The 20,045-nt window shown below is 35.4% G+C and overlaps 3 protein-coding genes across 4 annotated transcripts; 2 read left to right on the top strand and 1 right to left on the bottom strand.

The window, feature by feature from the left end:
• The first annotated feature begins 3,614 nt into the window (after nt 1-3,614).
• LOC112178963 (putative methyltransferase DDB_G0268948) lies at nt 3,615-5,624 on the top strand. 2 transcript variants are annotated; one of them, XM_040511991.1, is made up of 3 exons: nt 3,615-3,740; nt 3,877-4,028; nt 4,811-5,624. In XM_040511991.1, the coding sequence occupies exons 2-3, from the start codon at nt 3,947-3,949 to the stop codon at nt 5,443-5,445; spliced, it is 717 nt and encodes a 238-aa protein (XP_040367925.1). In that variant the 5' UTR covers nt 3,615-3,740; nt 3,877-3,946; the 3' UTR covers nt 5,446-5,624. The 2 variants fall into 2 exon arrangements, with proteins under 2 accessions (XP_040367925.1, XP_040367926.1); XM_040511992.1 differs by having other exon boundaries at nt 3,679-3,740; nt 3,863-4,028.
• A 4,518-nt stretch (nt 5,625-10,142) lies between these two features.
• Nucleotides 10,143-12,273, top strand: LOC112175338 (actin-depolymerizing factor 7). Its single transcript, XM_024313009.2, has 3 exons — nt 10,143-10,303; nt 10,844-11,103; nt 11,719-12,273. The coding sequence occupies exons 1-3, from the start codon at nt 10,301-10,303 to the stop codon at nt 11,867-11,869; spliced, it is 414 nt and encodes a 137-aa protein (XP_024168777.1). The 5' UTR covers nt 10,143-10,300; the 3' UTR covers nt 11,870-12,273.
• Nucleotides 12,274-12,441: 168 nt separating this feature from the next.
• On the bottom strand, nt 12,442-17,432 carry LOC112179856 (probable LRR receptor-like serine/threonine-protein kinase At1g63430). The gene is made up of 12 exons (XM_024318347.2): nt 16,840-17,432; nt 16,300-16,438; nt 16,081-16,152; nt 15,845-15,988; nt 15,587-15,745; nt 15,026-15,136; nt 14,531-14,595; nt 13,998-14,249; nt 13,567-13,905; nt 13,327-13,484; nt 12,985-13,200; nt 12,442-12,883 (listed from the first exon to the last, which is right to left on the bottom strand). The coding sequence occupies exons 1-12, from the start codon at nt 16,922-16,924 to the stop codon at nt 12,638-12,640; spliced, it is 1,986 nt and encodes a 661-aa protein (XP_024174115.1). The 5' UTR covers nt 16,925-17,432; the 3' UTR covers nt 12,442-12,637.
• Nucleotides 17,433-20,045: the final 2,613 nt, after the last annotated feature.

Genomic DNA, 20,045 nt, shown 5'->3' with positions numbered 1-20,045 from the left:
ACCCCTATGTTATTTCTTTTTCCTTTTTTTTCTTTTTCCTTTTTAATTTATTTTTTCCTATTTAATTTCTTTTTTTTTCTTTTTCCTTTTTAATTTCTTTTTTCCTTTTTTATTTTTATTTTTTCCTTTTTAATTTCTTTTTTCCTTTTTTTCTTTTTATTTTTTCCTTTTTTCTTCATTTTTTCCTTTTTTTCTTTTTTCTTTTTCCTTTTTAATGACCATCATATCCTGCTGCATCAGTAGCGCCACATCAGCAAACCAATCCAGATCGACCCGAAACCCCAATTATTGTTCTCCACGCCGGCGGCCATTTTTCTTTTCCATCACTATTCTTCTTCTTCACTTCTGGTTTTGGTCAACTTGGCCATCAAAAACCACTATTTCAACCATACCCAAAATCCAAATCACCATTTTGAGCAAGACCCAAAAACCTCAGAGTCTGAAAAAATGGTAGTTTTCAGTAAAAAGTTTCCAAATTGAGGCCAGATGTGGAGAGAGAGAAGTAGGCTGTGAAAACAAGATGGGAGTGGTTGAGCAACGAATTTCTGAGCTGATTGGGATCTGCTTATGTTTGAGAGATGGCGTCGGCGACGATGGAGACGAGGGCGGATCCGGTAAGAGATAACGGAGGGAGATGGCTTCAAAGAAGGTGAAGAAGTGATAGATCAGCTCCTAGCCTCTTGCTTTTGCTCAATGTCCATCTATACACCGCCAAGCTAGGTCTTTGCTGGGTTTGGTTTCAATTTGGGGAGAGAAATAGATGGGTTGTGGAGTTTGATCGGAGTGGGATTGGGGGAATGAGAAAGTAGGCAGAACGAAAAGAAAGAAAAAAAAAAGCAAAAAAGAAATTAAAAAGGAAAAAGAAAAAAAATTAAAAAGGAAAAAAAACAATTAAAAAGGAAAAAGAAATAACAGAGGGGTATATTGGACATTTCACCCAAGACCAACTCCTAATTTGACACGGAAGGGACCTATTGGAGGGAAATTGTGATTTCAGGGAATTTTTAGATTAAATTAGAATGTCAGGGACTAAAACGATGAGAGAGGCAAAGTACAGGGACTAAACAGTATTTAACTCTATCAATAATGAAATATGCTCATGCGTGTTCATTAAAATAACAAGTTCCGGATTTGCAATCGTAGCAGTTTATATCGATGACATGAACCTAATTGGAACTCTAGATGAGTTAAAGAAAACTGCTAAATATTTGAAATCCGAATTTGAGATGAAAGATCTTGGGAAAACACGGTTTTGTCTCGATTTAGAACTTGAGCATCGTAGTGATGGAATTTTGATCCATCAGTCTGCATATACTCAGAAAATTCTAAGGCGCTTTAATGAAGATAAAGCAAAGCTTGTGAGTATTCCCATGATTGGTCGTAGTTTTGAGCCTGGAAAATATATGTTTCATCCAAATGATGAGGACGAAGAATCATTAGAGGCCGAAGTGCCCTATTTAAGTGCAATAGGTGCATTATTGTACTTAGCTCAATGCACAAGACCAGACATCTCCTTCGCAGTGAACTTGTTAGCTCGACATAACTCTGCGCCAACACGCCGCCATTGGATTGGTGTAAAGACAATCTTTCGATATCTAAGATGTACGATTGATATAGGCCTATTCTATCCCTACAAAGAGAAAAGGAATGACGAAAGGATAAGATCGGACCAAATTGGCTCAAGAGCCATCATCCAAAATGCCATGGCCGGCAACATTGCCGCCGCCACCACCAAGGGTGGCCGGCCTCACTCTCATCCACTCCATTAAAATGACAATGATATTTTGATGGGTTTTGCTGATGCAGGGTACCTCTCTGACCCTCACAAAGATCCCTCTCAAACAGGTTATGTCTTTACCATAGGAAGCACTGCGATATCTTAGAGGTTTACAAAACATACCCTTGTTGCTACTTCCTCAAATAATGCAGAGATTATTGCTCTACATGAAGTTGTGTGTGAATGTATATGGCTAAGGTCTGTAATTAGACATATTCAAGGAAGTTGTGGTTTGAAGTCTACCGCGGATGAACTTACATGCATTTATGAGGATAATGCAGCTTGTATTGAGCAAATGAAATTAGGTTTCATCAAGGGCGACAACACCAAGCATATATCGCCTAAGTTCTTTTATAATTAGCAACAACAATCACTTCTGAAAATTGAAGTGAATCAAATCCGATCAGAGGATAATGTAGCGGACTTATTCACTAAGTCGTTACCTAAATCCATCTTCGAGAAACATGTGAAGAGCATCGGATTGAGAAAATTATCCAAACTCCCATGATTGTAGTAATCAGGGGGAGATATCGACATCAGGGGGAGTTATGATGTCTACATGTTCGATCTCAAAGAAGTGAAGGACATGTTGTACTCTTTTCTCCTCCTCGAGCTTGTTTTTATCCCACAGGGTTTTTCACTCGAGCAAGGCTTTTAACGAGGCAATGGACGAAGCGTCACCACCAAGTTTGAGCGGCACAAGGTGGAGTGTTGAAGGAAATCGACTTATGTGTGCCTAATCAAACTAGGATTAGTTCCATGATTGTAATAGGAGAGAAGATTCTAGAAGTCCTAGTCCTACTCGGATTAGTTTTCCTTGTAACATTAGAACATGCATTTTGTAATCCCTATATATAGGGCTCCTATTCTCAATAATGAAATATAATTCTCCCATCTATTATCTCTGCAATTCCATTTTCACTACAACAACTAACAAAATATTGTTAAACGCACATAAATATTGTCAAACTTCTAAAATATAAACTCCAAGTTTTTGTTCCACAACATCCACATGACCACATTACAGCTAGCATACTATGCCTGCCTTTCTTTTTCCTCTCTCCCCTTCTTTACAGTTTAAACCTTTTGGCTCTGGTAATTCTCCCTAGCTTGTTAGGTATTTTTACATGATTGATTAGGAAACCTGGTTTAGTCAATTTTATATAGTGGAATAAAGAACTAATTCCATATTGAAAAAGTGACAAAACAAGAGACAAACTATGATACTGTGATGTTTACCATACACTTATTTTACATCTATTTGAACAAAAATTACAATTATTTGAATCAAAATTATAACATTGAGAACAAAGTTACCATATTCATTTACACTATTTACATATAATAATTATACAAAAATTATAACATTGACAGCAAATTTGTTCAAAAACTTGTAACAATGTCATAAATGGTGTAATTACCATTATTAGAACTAAAATTACACAAAATATTACTCAACATTACCACTTTGACAATAAATTTGTTGTTACATTTATAAATGTGTGTATGAGATATGAGTATGTATTATAGAATTTTCCACAAAACAATATGTAGTTTATAAGTTGGTAAATCCACAGTTAATAGTGTCGAGGCCTTAAGACAAAATCCTCACACTTGAAAAACGTGTCTAATTTGAGAAAAATATAGGTGTGTTGTTGCTAACAACAAGTGGTATGAGAGCAACCTTGAGCTAGCTAAAATGTACGTGTTCGTGGTTTGTACCAAAATCACAAATGTTTTGCATTACCATAAGTGATCAGCTTGTCAAAGAAAACGGCTGCTTTTGAATTGATTAATTCGTTCATGAAACCAAATTGTAATTGGCGTCTCAGACCAAAAAAAAAAAAATTGTAATTGGCGTCCTCCGCACACACGAGTGAAACAATACAAATAGCCTCTCACCTTCCAACTCTTGCTCAATACTCAGCTCTGAATCTCCCTTCTGATCTCCCTTCTCCAATAGGTATTTCTCTGATTTTAGTTGTTACTTTTTCTCTTTTTATTCTTCACGTACTTCTGTACGTTTGTTATGTTGCTTTATCTTGATGTGTATTTTTTCCATCAACATTTCTAACTAAAACCAAGTTACTGGAAAATAGGAAGAATGGCAGGTCTATTCGACAAGCAAGCAGAGGTGTACTTGGAAGCTCGGCCAACATATCCCAAGGAATGGATTTGAAGCTGGCCGGTCTCACCCCCGAACACTCTTTAGCTTGGGATGTTGGAACTGGAAATGGCCAAGCTGCTTCTACAAAATTTCAGCCAATTTGGTGATCGTTAAGGCATCCAAATCTGCAATTTACCATTATAAATACGAACGGTTCCGGTTCGACAGATTCTGTCCGTTCGTGTAAATTGTCATTTTGGATGCCTTAATGATCATCAAATTGGCTGAAATTTTGTAGAGATGATCTATACATTAGGATCTAAAAACTGAACGGCTAATATGTAAAAATATGATCGGAAAGTGGATCAAAACTGAAAATCCGCACCTTTTTCTTTGGTGCGGATACCCGCACCTGAGCAAACTTATATATATATATATATATTCAATGAATCCCTTAGTGGCAGGGCTATATATATTACGGAATAGCACACTGCATTTCGTCGGTAATATTTACATTTTTATTTATAGCCTTCTACCATGTGGGCACGTACGTGACTTGAGCTTAGTGACCAAATTGAATGAATCCATTGAAAATAACGGCCGGCCAGGAGAACATTTGTAGAAATTAGAAAAGTTATAAACTAAAAGACTTTTTCGTTTTCGTATAAATTGATAAATGTGTAAAATTAAGAGGTGAGTTTGTACCCAGAAAACAAAAACAAAAAAGTTAAGAGGTGAATTTGCTACCACGCCACATATGACATATGTAACCCATGCATAAGCTTTGCTTCCTAGGTTATAAAAGTTCTATTACATATGGAATAGAATGCATGAATTATTTCAATATCAGCAAGTTCTATCCTATATATGGACTTACATGTCTCTCAACTCATGATGACTCTCAATACATGCATGCTTGTATTTACAGCTTTCAGAGCATTACGAGCAAGTAGTGGGAAGCGACATCAGTGGAGAACAATTAAAACATGCCATCCAACATCCTCGAATTCGATACATTCATACTCCAGCATCAATCTCAGAGGATGAAATGGTCAACTTAATAGCCGGTGGTCATGAAAATTCAGTGGACTTGGTTACAGTGGCGGAAGCTGTTCACTGGTTTGATCTTCCTCATTTCTATTCACTCGTCAGACGCCTTCTGCGCAAACCAGGAGGCGTAATTGCAGTTTGGGGCTACAACGACATGGTAGTAAGCCCCGATTTTGATCTTTTAATGAAGCGTCACCACGAAAAGATGTTACCATATTATGACCCGAAATCAAGCTACTTATGGGAGGGTTATAGGACACTTCCATTTCCATTTGAGAGTGTTGGATTAGGTCGTGAAGGAGAGCCTATGGCACTTGAAATACATAAGGAACTTTCATTTCAGGGGCTTCTGAAGCTTCTGAGGTCTTCCTCTGCAGTCACTACGGCTAAAGACAAGGGTGTGGATTTGTTGTCTGAAGAGGTGATTGAAGAGATTCAAGGAGTTTGGGGTAGGCCTGATCTGGTTAGATCTGTTACGTACAAGGCTTTTATGCTTGCTGGCAAACTTTGAGGTTTATGTAAGCATGTAGCGTGGGTCTTGTTATGTGTCTGTGGGAAGTGGTATATATCGGATAGGAATAGGTAAAATGTTCGTAACCAAAAGTAATGAGCCCCGAAACTGTAATCTCAAATTCTCAACTATTATTGTATGTTGATCATCTTTTTATTAGATCCATTTTTAGCCTCATACATGTATGATGCCTGCGCGCACCTGTTATTGGTGAATAAAGGAAAAACGTGAATACTTCATTGTGTGAATTTTAATTTTTTCTATTTTAATTTTTACTATAGTGAAAAGGGTCCGGATTAAGGGTCAGTTAGTCAAATAATAAATCTAGACCATCCAATTTTATTTTTTTTCTATTTCTATTTTTACTATAGTCATTTTCCACATCATTTGGTGTTGTGTTGACATTACACAATTTTTTACACCTCTTGTGAGCCATTAGATTTTAAAAAGTTGGATGATCTAGATTTATTATTTAAATAATGTCAACACAACACCAAGTGATGTGGAAAATGACATGACATTATATATTTTCATCAAATATTATAATTAGATCAAACTTTTCTCTTAAAAGAAAAAACAAAATCAAAATTTAGGAAAGCCACGGCCTGCTTTGTGTTTTTGAAGATTCGTGAAGATTTCATTGTTGGAATTCTTTTTTATTTGTCTAGGCTTTGTTTCTTTTCTATAACGAATAATAGGGTTTTAGTATTTCAGAGGGGTTTTGGATGTGGAGAGATAGAGACTGATAGTATTGTGGAATCCACCCAACATCGTCCTTTCACTTGGAAACTGGCAGTTAATAACTTAATATTTAATAATTCTAGTTCACCATTGTATTTTTCAACTATTGCTTTCTTTTAGCTCAATTCCAATTTTGGTCCATGTTTCTCTTACTGATTTGGCCAATTCTATCATTTCATTAATTGAACTTAATATTATCCAACCTTGAGAATGAAAGGTTAGGCCAGTTCTACGGTTTCACTTAACTAGAACATTTATCCCATACTAAGATTGAAGAAAGACAATCGAGTTTCCCGTACAATTTTTTTTTAACACCAAATCGCAGCCAGATATTGCGAAAAATTGAATACAATGATTATGATCATAAAATGAAAACCTAAACACCAAAGTGCAAGGATCAAAAGTCCAAATGTCACTTGAATACTTGATATATACAATAGAGTTTTCCGGCTTAAAAATAAAACTACACTCAGAAATTTCTTTCTGCTTGTGTGCTGAAACAATCCAAAAGCCAGGGTGACAATAAACTTGGAGACAAGCTCAAAGTTCTGTCTACGAATTTTATAATCTTAAAGTGTTGGAAAGAATGAATTTGCTTTTTTTTTTTGGCTTCTTAAAGAATGAATTGCTTATATAAACTCATTGCAAATGTTATCAGAACAGGACATGTACTCCTTTTCCTATTTAAAGATACAAAGCAGGCCACAGCCTCCCTCACAAACTGCTGATTCTTACTAGTAGAGACTACACCGATCTGCCATTCTAAAACCTATAATCATAAATAGGAGGTTACAACTTCATCTTTATCCATCATTTCATCTTTAAATCCTATGGCGGCATGGCGTTTGACGTCCTTGTTCTTCTGCTATTTTTTTTAGGACAATTTTTAGGTTTACCCCTAGGGTGAACGAGCATATTTACCTCCATTGTCGATTAATATATTTTTACTTTATAAATTTCTTATCCAACAATCTATATCATAAATTATCATTTAAAGATCATCTCTGTAAAAAATAAATCTAATCGGATATCGTTTAATTATCTAATTGAATCAAACAAATGGATGGTTCTAACAACACTTACTACTACTATGATAAACTGTCCATGTATTTCATAGAATTGAAGAACTAAAATGTCTTCAATTTGATTGATTTTTTACAGAGCTAATCTTTGTATTACATTATACAACATGAATGGTTAGATTAGAAAATTATAAAGTTATTATGCATTAATCGCAAAAGATGGTGAATATGCTCATTCACCCTAGGGGGGTGAACCTAAGAATTGTTCTTTTTTTTTCCTTGATTCTGATAAGAACAATATTCCCTAAATTTTGATTTTTTTTTTCTTTTAAGAGAAAAGTTTAATCTAATTATAATATTTGATGAAAATATATAATGTCATTTTTCACATCACTTGGTGTTGTGTTGACATCATTCAAATAATAAATCTAAACCATCCAATGTTTTTAAATCTAATAGCTCACAAATGGTGTAAAATAGTGTAAAATATAGTGTCCCTTGATCATTCAATAAAGCATAATCATTTTCCTATTTATCTTAACGTAATCTTTAATTCTTTATTTAGTTGGATTATATGAAGAACTAATAAACAAGGGTCTTTCTAAATGTACCCAGCAAATTTTTACACCCATTAAATTTATAAAATCTCTAACTACACCCAATAAGTATTCCTATAATACCCTTTTCTTTAATTAAACCCAGCACGAGTGCAAAACTCATATACCCAGCAAAATCCATACACTCATAAACAACTTCTACTTGTTTCTGGGCATTTTTTCATTCTTTTGCTGGGTACATTGTTCAGTGAAGTTGAGGGTATTTTGAGAAATTAATTAGATTTTTTTATAAATAATTTATAAAAATTATTTGCTATGTGTATTAAGAAATTTGCTGATACATTTAGAAACATCCATAAATAATTAGGAGGAAAATGATTTGTGGCCTCAATGAGGCCTAAGATTTGTGGTCTCAATCTTAGGTGTCATGCCATGTCATCTACACAAATCACCTATTTGTCAAATCATGCCACGTAATTTTTGAGAAAAAGACCATCTTATCCTTCCAAAATCTAATGACTCTAAATTATTTTGGTTTTCTACCTCAAAAATTATTTTGGCTTTCTTCTAAAAAAAATGGCTTTCTTTCATTTCTTTTTCATTACACTCATGCATAGATTTAAATAACAATTTTTTTTTCTTCAATCAAGAGTAGAAAAAATTTCATGAAATTTAGTCAATAGATTTGCACGTACATTTGATTAACAGATTTGTATAACACATGTATATGAATTCAACCTTTGTTGGGTTCCTGCAAATTTTAAAAATATAATGTGAAAAATACATATTCATATAATTGTATTTATTCTTTTGTTCATTTTTTTCTCTTTACGTAGCTAGGGTTTAAAAGTTAGATATGAATTTATTATTTTTTGTTTGTCTTTCCCTTATATTTAGATTGTAGATGTTAATTAATGGTTGCTAACGTGTAATTTTTTCTTACCTCTTAATTTAGACATAAGTATTTCCCAAATTCAATTTACTAATGCTATATTTTTGTTGATGAAATTAATCAATATTTAGAAAGAAAAGTTAACGTCTATTTCTTGACACATAATTCAATATATTAATGCCATTTGGGAAGAAAAATTAAAGGAAAAAATTTAATTAAATGAAGAACAATATTGATCAAAGAATCTGTAAACATATCCCTTAAATTAATATATAATTAATAGCTGATATTTTTTTTCACCTAATTAAATTCATTAATGTAATTGATTCACCTCCTAACATCTAAAAGGAAATGTAACAGGGTAAAGTTGGTGTTGAAATAGTATGATGTGGCAAGATATATTATATGGAATTGAAAATAAGTTTTTATTTACTTACATGGCATGACACCTAGGATTTGAGGCCACAAATCTTAAGCCTCATTGAGGCCCTATATCATTGCCCTAATTAATTGTATACGCTAAGAAAGGAATCAATTGGTGAGAGAACCCCTAAGACTGAGTTTCGGACTCTTTGAGATCTCTCTTGTCCAGTGGCGCCCTAACATCTGGGTTGACCTCCAGTCTCATTGGTGTTACGTGGTCTGATGTTGGACATGTGATTAATGCTAGGGCTCGGAGGCGGCTTCTTGGGAGGGCTAGCTGTTGCTTGAAGTTTTGGCATAATTGTTTTGACGGAGGGTTTCCGGTGCGACGCCTCTGAGGCACTGAGGTAGTGTGGTACGGTTTCTGGAGAAGGTCTAAGACGGATTGGGATGAGGCTAGATCTCGGTCCACTTCACTTCTAAGCGACAGCGTTAGCTTTTAATGGGCTGCAACGTTCTCGCATACGGGTTGACTCAAACCTGTTTTTTTTTTTTGTCTGCTTAGGATTTCCAGCGGTTGGGGATCACAGGTGGTCGGGGTGCTTCGTCGAAAGCTTCCCAGATTGGCAGCAACATGGAGTCGTGGTGGTGCTGTTACATGCGTCTATTGTGCTGAGGAGGTGGAGATTGGGCTTTTCCTTGGCTCCTATGGGCTGCTTTTGTTTTTTAGCTTGGTTATCCATTGTTTTCTATTTTCAAGCATTCCCTACATGTTTTAGGGAGCCATGCACTTTTTGTGCAACTTATATGTTTTTAGTTTTAGGCTTGTTTGTTTTAGTCTATATATAGATAACGGTGAAATGATATGCAATAGTCATTCTACCTTGAGACAAATGAAATTGAGATGATATTTATTTAAAGTCGGATTATATGAAGCGATACAAACAGAAAATTGATTTAAATTAAGATAGCCATAACAATTTAATTAAGCTCGCCACACGTGGAAGCATCAAGGCGAATTGTGGACATAGTCGGCAGAGAAAGCAAGTTCTCTCCTCCAAATTCTCCCCTTCCTCCATTATCATAGCCTCCTCTCCAACTACACTTCTCGACCTCTCGTAGCTCCAAAAAACAAGGATCTATTTTCGATTTTTTTTTTACTCCTATAGCCTCTCTTTGTTCTTCTTGCACCCACTTCCATTCTCTTAGGCCCCGGCCAATTCCTTTCTCTCTTTTTGTTTTTTTTCACATTTCAGAAGCCCTTTTTCATTGGAGACAAAATGGTATGCTTGCATTCTCTCTCTCTTTTTACTTCCCCAGTTTATGTATGATGATGAATTGGATGCTTTGTGATTTCCTCTTTTCTTTTTTCATGTCAATACTCCAATTTGTTTCTTTCTTAATTTGATCCATAGTGCATTGGCTTATCATACATGTTGTAACATTCTTTTGTTAGATTCATATTAGCCGATATTGATCTAATCCGTAGTAAAAATATTTCATTAGACAATGCAACATGTTATGTTATCAAGTTATGGTGTAAAGTGTTAACAAACCCATTTGAATGCTTCGATATTCACTTGGGTAAAAAAATGAATAACAGGAATGCTTAATTAGTAAATGTTTTTGATAAAGTGGTGTTAGCTCAGTGGTTAGAGCACCCACTCTCTAAAATCAAGGTCCTAAGTTCGAGTCACTATGGGGGTAGGAGTGAAATCATTTTAACCTCTTTAATTTAAGAAGAATAAAATTAAAAAAATAGTAAATGTTTGACAATCGATAAATCGGAATCCAAATGATTAAGCTTTTCTGATGTGGTACAGGCCAATGCAGCTTCTGGAATGGCTGTGCACGATGACTGCAAGCTGAGGTTCTTGGAGCTAAAGGCAAAGAGGAGCTATCGTTTCATTTTGTTCAAGATTGAGCAACAGCAAATTGTGGTTGATACGCTCGGGGAACCCAATGCAAGTTACGACGATTTCACCTCCAGTTTTCCTGCTGATGAGTGTCGTTATGCTGTCTATGATTTCGATTTCACTACCGAAGAGAACTGCCAGAAAAGCAAGATTTTCTTCATCGCATGGTAATTAATTTCCCACAAATTACACTCATCGTTATTGATAGTTTCTTCTTAAAGTTTCCCACAAAATATAAACAAGTTTTTTTTATCAAACAATGTTAAGGCCTTAAGGGAGGGGATTTCGATCTCAAGATTATCTCAAATATAAAGGTTAATGCTTGTAATAACTAGAGCTACACAAAACTACTACTCCAAACATTAATGTAACTATCATGAAATTTTTGCATGTCAAACACTTGTTCATGACATAAATTGCATGATTGTGTGAAAGTTTCGGATAGTTTCTTGAGATGCTATATCTCGTCCGCCCTAATACAAACACATAGCTAGGGCTCATAGTAAAACTTATAATTGAATGTAATTATTTTCCGGACGCATTAGGCATGTAATAATCCTTTCAATTGTTTATCATAATAATAGATATCTAACATGCTATGTTGTTAGAATGCGGATAAAAACTATACATTCGCAGTTTCGCACACAATGCACTTGGTATAATAATTCGGCAAGAAGGAAGTTTCGCAGAATTTCTAGTTATTTTTGCATTTCATTTCCATTTTCTTCCTCTTCAATTGAACTCTAAACAGTTATATATACACGTTTTGATATGTGTGTTAGGTCACCGGATACATCAAAGGTGAGGATGAAGATGGTGTATGCAAGTTCCAAGGACAGATTCAAAAGAGAATTGGACGGCATTTCATTTGAATTGCAAGCAACAGATCCAAGTGAGATGAGCTTGGACATAGTGAAAGGGCGAGCCTGCTAAGTGCAGCCACCCTTTTGCTCCTTAGTTCCATCTTTATCATTCTTTCCCTCACTGTTTTCTTTGGGGGCCAACCTTCTTATAGCCGTTTTTATAACTTGGTTTTTTAATTTTATAAATTCCAAATTAGCCAAGTGAATGTGTGAATGTAACTATGACTATGTGTACTCTTCAATCTGTAACCCCAAATCCCCTTTTTTGAAAAATTTATGCATTTTTGGAATTAAACCATAGGATTCAGCTCTCAAACCAAATTCGCTGCCAAAAGAGCTAGCATTTCATGCTAGTGTGTTGGTGCTGTTTAGAAATTGGTTGAATTATGTTAATTTGGCTGCTTCCTTCAATGCTTCAGAAGATTATTGTGTGGCATAGTGATCTCTATTTTATCCTAATCAGTTTCTGTGCAATGCTTTATTCTCTATGGAAGATAAATTAGGACTGTTATGTTTTCTCATTTTGCTGGGTTGTGGCCTTGTGGGAGTGACTGATTTCGAATTGTAGAAAATGTATACCTTGTGGGATGAAAATCAAATGAACAAACAAACTTGATATCAAACGCAGTAGGAGAAAACTCATGGAACAAACTTGATTAGCAACATAAACTTGATTAGCAACTTAGTTGACTGTAGCAAATCGTATACAAAGAGATTTTGTCATGCATGAATCCTCAAGTTCCCTCTCCAATTACAATCATTTACAAGGATAAAGTCAAGGGAGAAAAAGACTATTGCAGTTGTATATTTCTTCTTTACAGTGTGTTAATTAACTCATTTAGGATGAAAGTGCAAGCTCAGCCCATGCCAAAGAAGATGCTTTAAGCTCAAGTGACACCGATGTGTCGATTTGGCTCTCTAACATGGTGTATACTTCCTGCATCGATGGCCGCTTGGTGGGTTCTGGATGGATACAGAGATTTACCACGTCACATAGAACCTTGAGGTCATCACAACTGAAATGTTTCAATTCAGGATCCACCACATGAGGCATCACGTCTGGCAGCTCAAGATAATCTTTGGCCTGCAGAAGAGAGAAACATAAGTTTTTTGTGCACATCTAACATGAACTACATTTTTACAATGGAAGCAAATTTCACAAACATTAAACTCTCAGAAACTTACCCAGTCTACCAAACACCCTTTATCCTTGCAGTATGGAGGCCTCCCACTAATTATTTCCAGTAAAAGTACCCCAAAAGCATAAACATTGCCTTGAACATCCAGGTGGCGTGCTTCCATAGAATTTGGAAGAACACAAATAGCACCTTGGCTGCCAATAGAACCCGAGTTTTTTTCTGACCGCGCAATAATTGTCTTCCAACTTTCAAAATCAACCAGCTACAGTTCAAACCAAGGATAATGTTGTTATTAGAGCCAGCATCTTATATTCTCATTCATGTAGGTGTATCAACTCCCAACAAGAAAACAAATATCTGAATTAGGAAGAGTGAGAAGTTTCCATACCTTGGGCAAGAAATCATCTGTAAGATATACAGCACTAGAATTTAACTCTGATATTGTAAATGGTGGCTCAAGTTCCATGTGGAGATACTTGAGCCCCCGAGCAATGCCTATTACAATTTTCATGCGCCTTGTCCAACTTAACTGGCATCCTTCTCCATCTGCATTAAAATAATTCTCGTTAGAGCTCTCCAGACCTTCTGTAGCAATCGAAAGAGGTTAAAAGAAAGAATTTTCACTTACAATGGAGGTGCTCATACAGTGTCCCATTTGAAGCATATTCAAAAACCAGCATCCTTGTAAATGGGGTGCTCTCACTACAATAACCCAGTAACTTTCCTGTATTCTCGTGAGTCAATCTTGACAAATCTGTCACCTCTCTCTGAAAATAGAGCTCAAGATAACCTGTCCAATGCTCTTCCTTAATGCAAAGGGATATCACAGCAATCTCTGGCCCACCTTTCATGTTGCCCTTGTAAACCAAACTATCAGGTGAGGAGCCAATAATATTGCTGAAGTCTTCACACGCTACTTCAAGATCTTGTCTGTTGAATCTAACAACATCCTTCAACATCTCGGAATCTGTAAAAAATTGCGAACCAAATTAATCACTGTTGTTTTTCCATACAGTTCTAAAAGCTTCAATCGAACTGCAGATGCTGTAATAAACAAACCTATGTAGATTGTAGTATGGTCCTTTTCAGTTCCTGATTTCTTCCAAGGAATTATTATAGAAGATTTGCTATTGCATTTCTGAAGACCAGTGACAACAGCAACTAAAACAAGAGAGCACACCATGGTTCCTGTCACTACTTCCAAAGCCAAAAGCCAGGCTGGCTTTGATGTGTCTGGATGTTTGGGGACATCTTTAGTAGGTTTGTGCTTTGGGTTAACTGCAGGATGGCCTTTAGAAGGTGGAGCACCAACTACAAAGAACAAACAAAAGAAAAGGTCACTAAGTAATATAATCAGAAGTGAATATCAAAGAATCAATTAACCACTGAGATAACAAAACTTTTAAACTACATATTCAAAAAGCTACTTCAGAATCCCCAGATTACAATGATTAAACATTAGGAAGCTCAGGCTCATTCAAAAAGAGCATACCCTTGTTAAGAATTTTGTGTTCACTTCCAGTTTTTTCCAAATAAAGCAGGAATATAATGCAAGTATAATAGATAAATATCATAAATCATGTCATACATACCACACATATCTGCAGGACGCTGTTTCGGATCTTGTTTCTGGAGGCAATTTCCCTGAAAGCTAGTCCTGCATGGAATAAGTAAAGTAAATACACGCTGACAAATGCATGGAATCCAGAATGACAAAAGATCAGGATTTGCGATGGTATGTTTCAGAACAACAAGACAATAGTATATTAGACAAACTTGTCTAACTAACATTACAGGAACAACCTTCTAACCCTTATTTTCATTTTATGATCTGGTATTGTTGAATCCTTGTAGAATTAAAACATTCATTCGTGGTTTTGTTAGCACCAAGAGGACTTTAAATTTTATGGGAAAGTGTGGATGATGAATTAGGCTTTGGGATAAGAGGGATCAGTTCAATATTTCATTTACAAGCATGTAGACAAGAACACGTTTGTCAAATCATTTGACAGAAATAATCCATAAACCTGATACAATACAACCAAAACAAGACAGTACTTGATTGTCACCCTTGGTTAGAGCAGTACCTCGGAAGATACTCCAAGCACTTAGGTATGCTACCAACAAAGAAGTTGTATGAGAGATCAGCTACTCTTAACTGAGATGAGCGGCAAAGACCTGTCAAGTTTGAGGAATACCTGAAGCAGAAAAAAATAAATAAATAAATAAATAACCAACTATGAGAAACAATTTAAGAAACAAAACCTTTAAATATAGGTCTAGCCTCACTCAATTAAATGAACTTTGAAAATAAATAAAGTATCCGCTGGAACATGAACTTTCATCCCCTCTTACTTTTCCTCAAATCATACTGCTACTTCCTACATACTCATTTTTAATGCAACAAGAATATGCTAAATTATCCCACAAAGGAAAATACTAAATATATTGCCTAATCATCCAAAAATCTAGAGGGCATGCAATTGACAAAGCTGTATGATGAACAACAATTTATGAATTTTAAAATAAATAAAAATTGATAGTTAGCTAATTTTATATTGACAACAATTTAAAAATAAAATAAAATAAAAATTGAAAAGCACGTATGAAAGTATAAATGCAGGGACTACAATCAATCTGCTACTTACATCCCATGTACGTTAGAATCACTAGATGTGATTCCTTTATTGCCACCAGCAGGAACAGTTCCTTGAAGCTTATTCCTGTCCAAATAAAGTTCCTTAAGGTATCCCAAATTGCCAAGTTCAGGAGGTAGCTTACCAGACAACCCATTCGACTGGAGATTTCTGCATAAAAAGTAGTAAATTCACTGTAAAAATAAAATAAAATCCAAAACCACCCAAATTGAAAGCATCCTTGAAATTGTGAATATTAATGCCTAGTACATTTTCACAACGTTGGTCAAGTTCCCAAGCTCCGGAGGAATTGGACCAGTGAGTTCATTCAATCCCAAATCCAAGATGGTCAGGTATTTTAACGAACCCAGTTCCTTAGGTAATATTCCAAGCAGCCTGTTCCCATGCAAAATTCTACATAACAGCAAGACAAGCAATCAAGCTTCAATCATTGGAATATGAAAACACAATGGATTTCAGTATGGGATTTTGGATTGGAAGCATACAGTTCTTGCAAGAAGGTGAGATCACCCAAGTCTGGTACAAGAAACCCCCTTATAGATGAACTGGAAATGTTACTGCAAAAAAGGAAAATCCAAAACAAAGTGGCAAGGCACATTAGCACTGTATACCATTCATTCTGAAATTGAAACATCAAAAGGGATCTAATTGAGGAAACCATTCACTATAATTTGGCACTAAGATAGACGAGATCATTATCTTACATCTTTATAACATGGTCTCGAGTCAGAGCGCATGTAACGCCGGACCAGGCACAAGGATCCGAATCCAAGGAATTCCAATCCGATAAAACCATATGTGGGTCTTCATATATAGCTTCCTTAAAGTGTGTAAGGGCCCAAACTGTGCAAAATCCATTTCTCAGTCAGAAAATCATCTCAAACAACAAATGGGAACCATAACATATAAACAAACTCCATCTCTTTCTTTGCTTTCCCATTTGTGGAACTAGAGCTAGATTAGCAAATTCAGCACACACCATAGTCTAACAGTCAACCAGAACCCCAGAAATAAAACTCTACAGTGATTTTAAGTACCATAATCAGGGTCACATTACTTCAACCACACCCACTCTGCCAACCACATTCAGTCCTATCCAAATTTTCATCAACTGTTATGATATGAATCTTGGTTTCAACTTAGTAACACTAAATTCTTCCCTCAAATTCTTAGCAGCAAAACAGTGATAAACAGAAACCAAGATCTGAGAAACAGAGTGAGTAAAAAAAAAAAAAAGCACATACCTTCCTTTGAAGGGAATGAATCACAACCCAGAAAGAGAACCCCACATATCAAACCCAGAAGCAGCAACGAGGCAAATGCCCTCATTTTCTCTCGAAGTTTCCTCAACAAAACCCAGAAGAACTCATTCAAGAAAAGTAAAGCCAAGCAAACAAACAAGGCAAAAGAAAAAGAAAAAGAAACCCAGTTGGCTTAAAGCTCTGTTCTTTATTCTCTAATAAAGACTACTACTTCCCAAGTTCAAGATCCCAGTACTTAATACCGTAAATCTACAATGGGGTTGGGTTAGAGTAACCAAAGTAGAAAAAGAAATGCTACCCAGAAACCAAAAGGGTCTGGTAATCCTTGAATCAAAGTACACTCTTTGGGTTTCTAAATCCAAAGGGGTTTGGCACCAACCCCCACTAAGCCAAATCACTAGAGTAAATGAAGCAAAATTGGGAAGACTTGGATTGAAAGGGAGGGGTTTGCTTGGGCAACCAGTAAAAGGGTTCAATCCAGAAACCAAAAAGCAAGAGAATTTGGATAACAAAAACACTCACACAGAGGCAGAAGAGGGAGAATCATTTTTTTTTTTTTTTTTGTGTTTAAAAATGGCGGTTCCAGCAAAAAAAAAAAAGGAAAAAGGTTGTTTCTTCGGTTCCGGGTTTGATTAGTAGTGGGGTCAAGTTTTGGGATCTTTATTAATGGATGCCACTGGCAATATTAAAATGTATGAGATATATCGGGATATGAGATATGAGAATTTCATGGTCTATGAATTGGACGACGGTGGGAATGTGGGGTCGATGGTTTAGATTTTAGAATGGACGAAGTGGATTACGAGACAGCTAAAATGGGGTCCCTAGCAGTTGGAGGACAATGAGAGAAAATTAATTAATTTATGATTTTTATTATTAATATTAATGATATTATTATATGATTTTTTGTTATTAAAATCAATAAATAATAGTTGACTAATTTTTTCTTTTTGATATTTTGCATGTTTAGGCAGAGAGAGCTATTTTTTTCAGTGTAAAATTGACATTTTTCCAATAAACGTGGGTTTAAAAGTTTTCTATAAATATAATATTTTAATTTTGTAAGTCATGATCTATACTATTAAGAGAAGAGAAGAGAGCTCTTCATAACTAATTTTTTTTAAGGGAAAATTCTCATACACTCCAAATCTAGCAATATACTTCTCATACACCTCAACAACTTATTTTTATTCACACTCACACAAAACTTTCCACTTTTTCTCCCTACTTTTCAAACCACTCACTATTCATCCCACTAATATCCCTCTCCATCATCCTTTTCTTTTATGTTACATCCTTGTACTTTTTTTTTATAAAGCGTGATGGGTCCATCTTGAAATGTTTTATCTAGACTATAATTACAGATCCAAAAATTCATCCTCTATATTCAAAGGTAAGCAGTTATATTTGCTATTCATAATTTCAATCGTTGACAGACTTGCGTTAGTTGCTATCTGTAATAGTACTATTAAAGAATTAAGAATTGAAAAAGCAAAGCTGAGAAAGTTGAAAAACTTCAGAGAAAGTCTTAATAGAGAAACTCTCGATTACTGAGATATCATCTATAGACTTCAAACAAGAATCTATAAAGTTGAACAAGATATTGAAGATATCTTATATACTCTTAAAGAGGAACAAAAACCTTTTGATTATTTGAGCATTGATTAGATCCGCATCCAACTGGTATAAGAGCTTGTAAAATAGCTCAAAAGGGGAATCCCCAATGGTGACAATGTCTGATTTAATATTAGAGAAGTTGAATTCTCTACTAAAATCCTCTGATGAGAAACATCAGATCTTGCTTAAAGAATTATCTAGATGTCAGGATCATCTTGAAAAACTACCTGCTATAATCTACCAATCAGAAAAATTGGAAAACAAAATAGATTATATCAAAGAACTTCCAAAGACAGAAGAAGAAAAGCTAACAAGTGTTAGTAGAAAAATCAATGAACAGCAAAAAATGCTAGATTATATGAAAAATATACTGAATGACAAGAAAGTGCCTACAGTAAAAACAAAGAAAGCTAATGGCTTTAAACCATTAGAAAAACCATATAAGAATCTTGTTCCTAACATGATTTTTCTGGAACCATCTACTAGTCATACTAGTATTCGGTACGAAAACCCGAAAATTACAAGAGATGTCAAAATGATGAGCATCTTCGGGAAAAAGAAAGGAGTACAACTCCTCAATGTTGAAGAATTTGAATTCAACGAAATTGAACAGGAGGTAAAAAAACTCCGCAATTCCAAAATTAGATTTTAAACAAATCTATAAAAGGGGAAAATTTGATGTGTTGGATAGCCATCACTTCAAATTATTGGAATTTACAACCCCCTCTACAACAGGAGAAACCGATGTACTAATGATCACTCCTGCAGAAGTTGCCCGAGCAAGAACAAAAAATTATCAATTTATGCATATTGGAGCAGTCCAAGTAGGCATAAAACTTTTTGCCCGAGAAGGTATAAACTGTTCAGTTCTATGTGTCTTACAAGACAATAGACTAACAGATTTTCAAGCTAGTCTGGTGGGAACACTTGAAGCATCTTTATGCAATCAAGTAGCTTATTTCAACTGCTTCCCAAATTTCTCAATCAGCTTGAAAGATGCAGCTCATTGTCTAAGAACTCGCAATAGTATACAGAATATACTACAAACTGATGAGTACCACAGTAGAACCAAAGACAAGGATATCAAATATCTCAGGTCTTACTACTGGATTCCTCACTAGTCAGAAGAACCATTCACAGCAGATCCACAAGGTTACTTAGAATGAAGTAGCTTTTCTTATTGAATGGAAATTATCTGGTCCGAAAAAACCAGCAGAAAATGCCAAAGCAGCAATATATGAAAGCAGAAAGACTGGAGATATCAGTCTAAAATTTGACGATCACAAAAAAAGTGACGTCTGCCCTGAAAATGTCAGGATAAACAACAATCTTCTTAGAAGAAGCTACAGCACTAGAGAAGCTAGTGTTAGTGGTACCAAATTCTCTGTCGAAGAACCAACAGAGCCCATCACTGAAGAATAATTAGAAGCTGATCTGAACAGACCAGTTAATATGCTTAGAGCGCAAAAGCTCTATGACCTCTATGATGAAGCAGAATCCTGCGAAAATCCTGAATGATTAGAAAAACTAATTGAAGAAATGAAAATTTTCAAAACAGGAAAGACAAGAAA

The sequence above is a fragment of the Rosa chinensis genome, chromosome 7 (assembly GCF_002994745.2).
Source record: "Rosa chinensis cultivar Old Blush chromosome 7, RchiOBHm-V2, whole genome shotgun sequence".
In the NCBI taxonomy this organism is placed as follows: domain Eukaryota; kingdom Viridiplantae; phylum Streptophyta; class Magnoliopsida; order Rosales; family Rosaceae; genus Rosa; species Rosa chinensis.
The sequence above is the reverse complement of the archived record's forward strand: the minus strand, read 5'-3'. Positions and strand labels throughout refer to the sequence as shown.

Excerpts from the sequence above, each read along its gene's own strand:
- LOC112178963 (XM_040511991.1), top strand. The coding sequence starts at position 3,947 with ATGGATTTGAAGCTGGCCGGTCTCACCCCCGAACACTCTTTAGCTTGG. Across the intron at positions 4,029-4,810 it reads AAATGGCCAAGCTGCTTCTA|AGCTTTCAGAGCATTACGAG; the intron begins CAAAATTTCAGC and ends GCTTGTATTTAC.
- LOC112175338 (XM_024313009.2), top strand. Across the intron at positions 11,104-11,718 it reads AAGATTTTCTTCATCGCATG|GTCACCGGATACATCAAAGG; the intron begins GTAATTAATTTC and ends TATGTGTGTTAG.
- LOC112179856 (XM_024318347.2), bottom strand. The coding sequence starts at position 16,924 with ATGAGGGCATTTGCCTCGTTGCTGCTTCTGGGTTTGATATGTGGGGTT. Across the intron at positions 15,989-16,080 it reads CTCACCTTCTTGCAAGAACT|AATTTTGCATGGGAACAGGC; the intron begins GTATGCTTCCAA and ends GCTGTTATGTAG. Across the intron at positions 12,884-12,984 it reads AAGGGTGTTTGGTAGACTGG|GCCAAAGATTATCTTGAGCT; the intron begins GTAAGTTTCTGA and ends TCTCTTCTGCAG.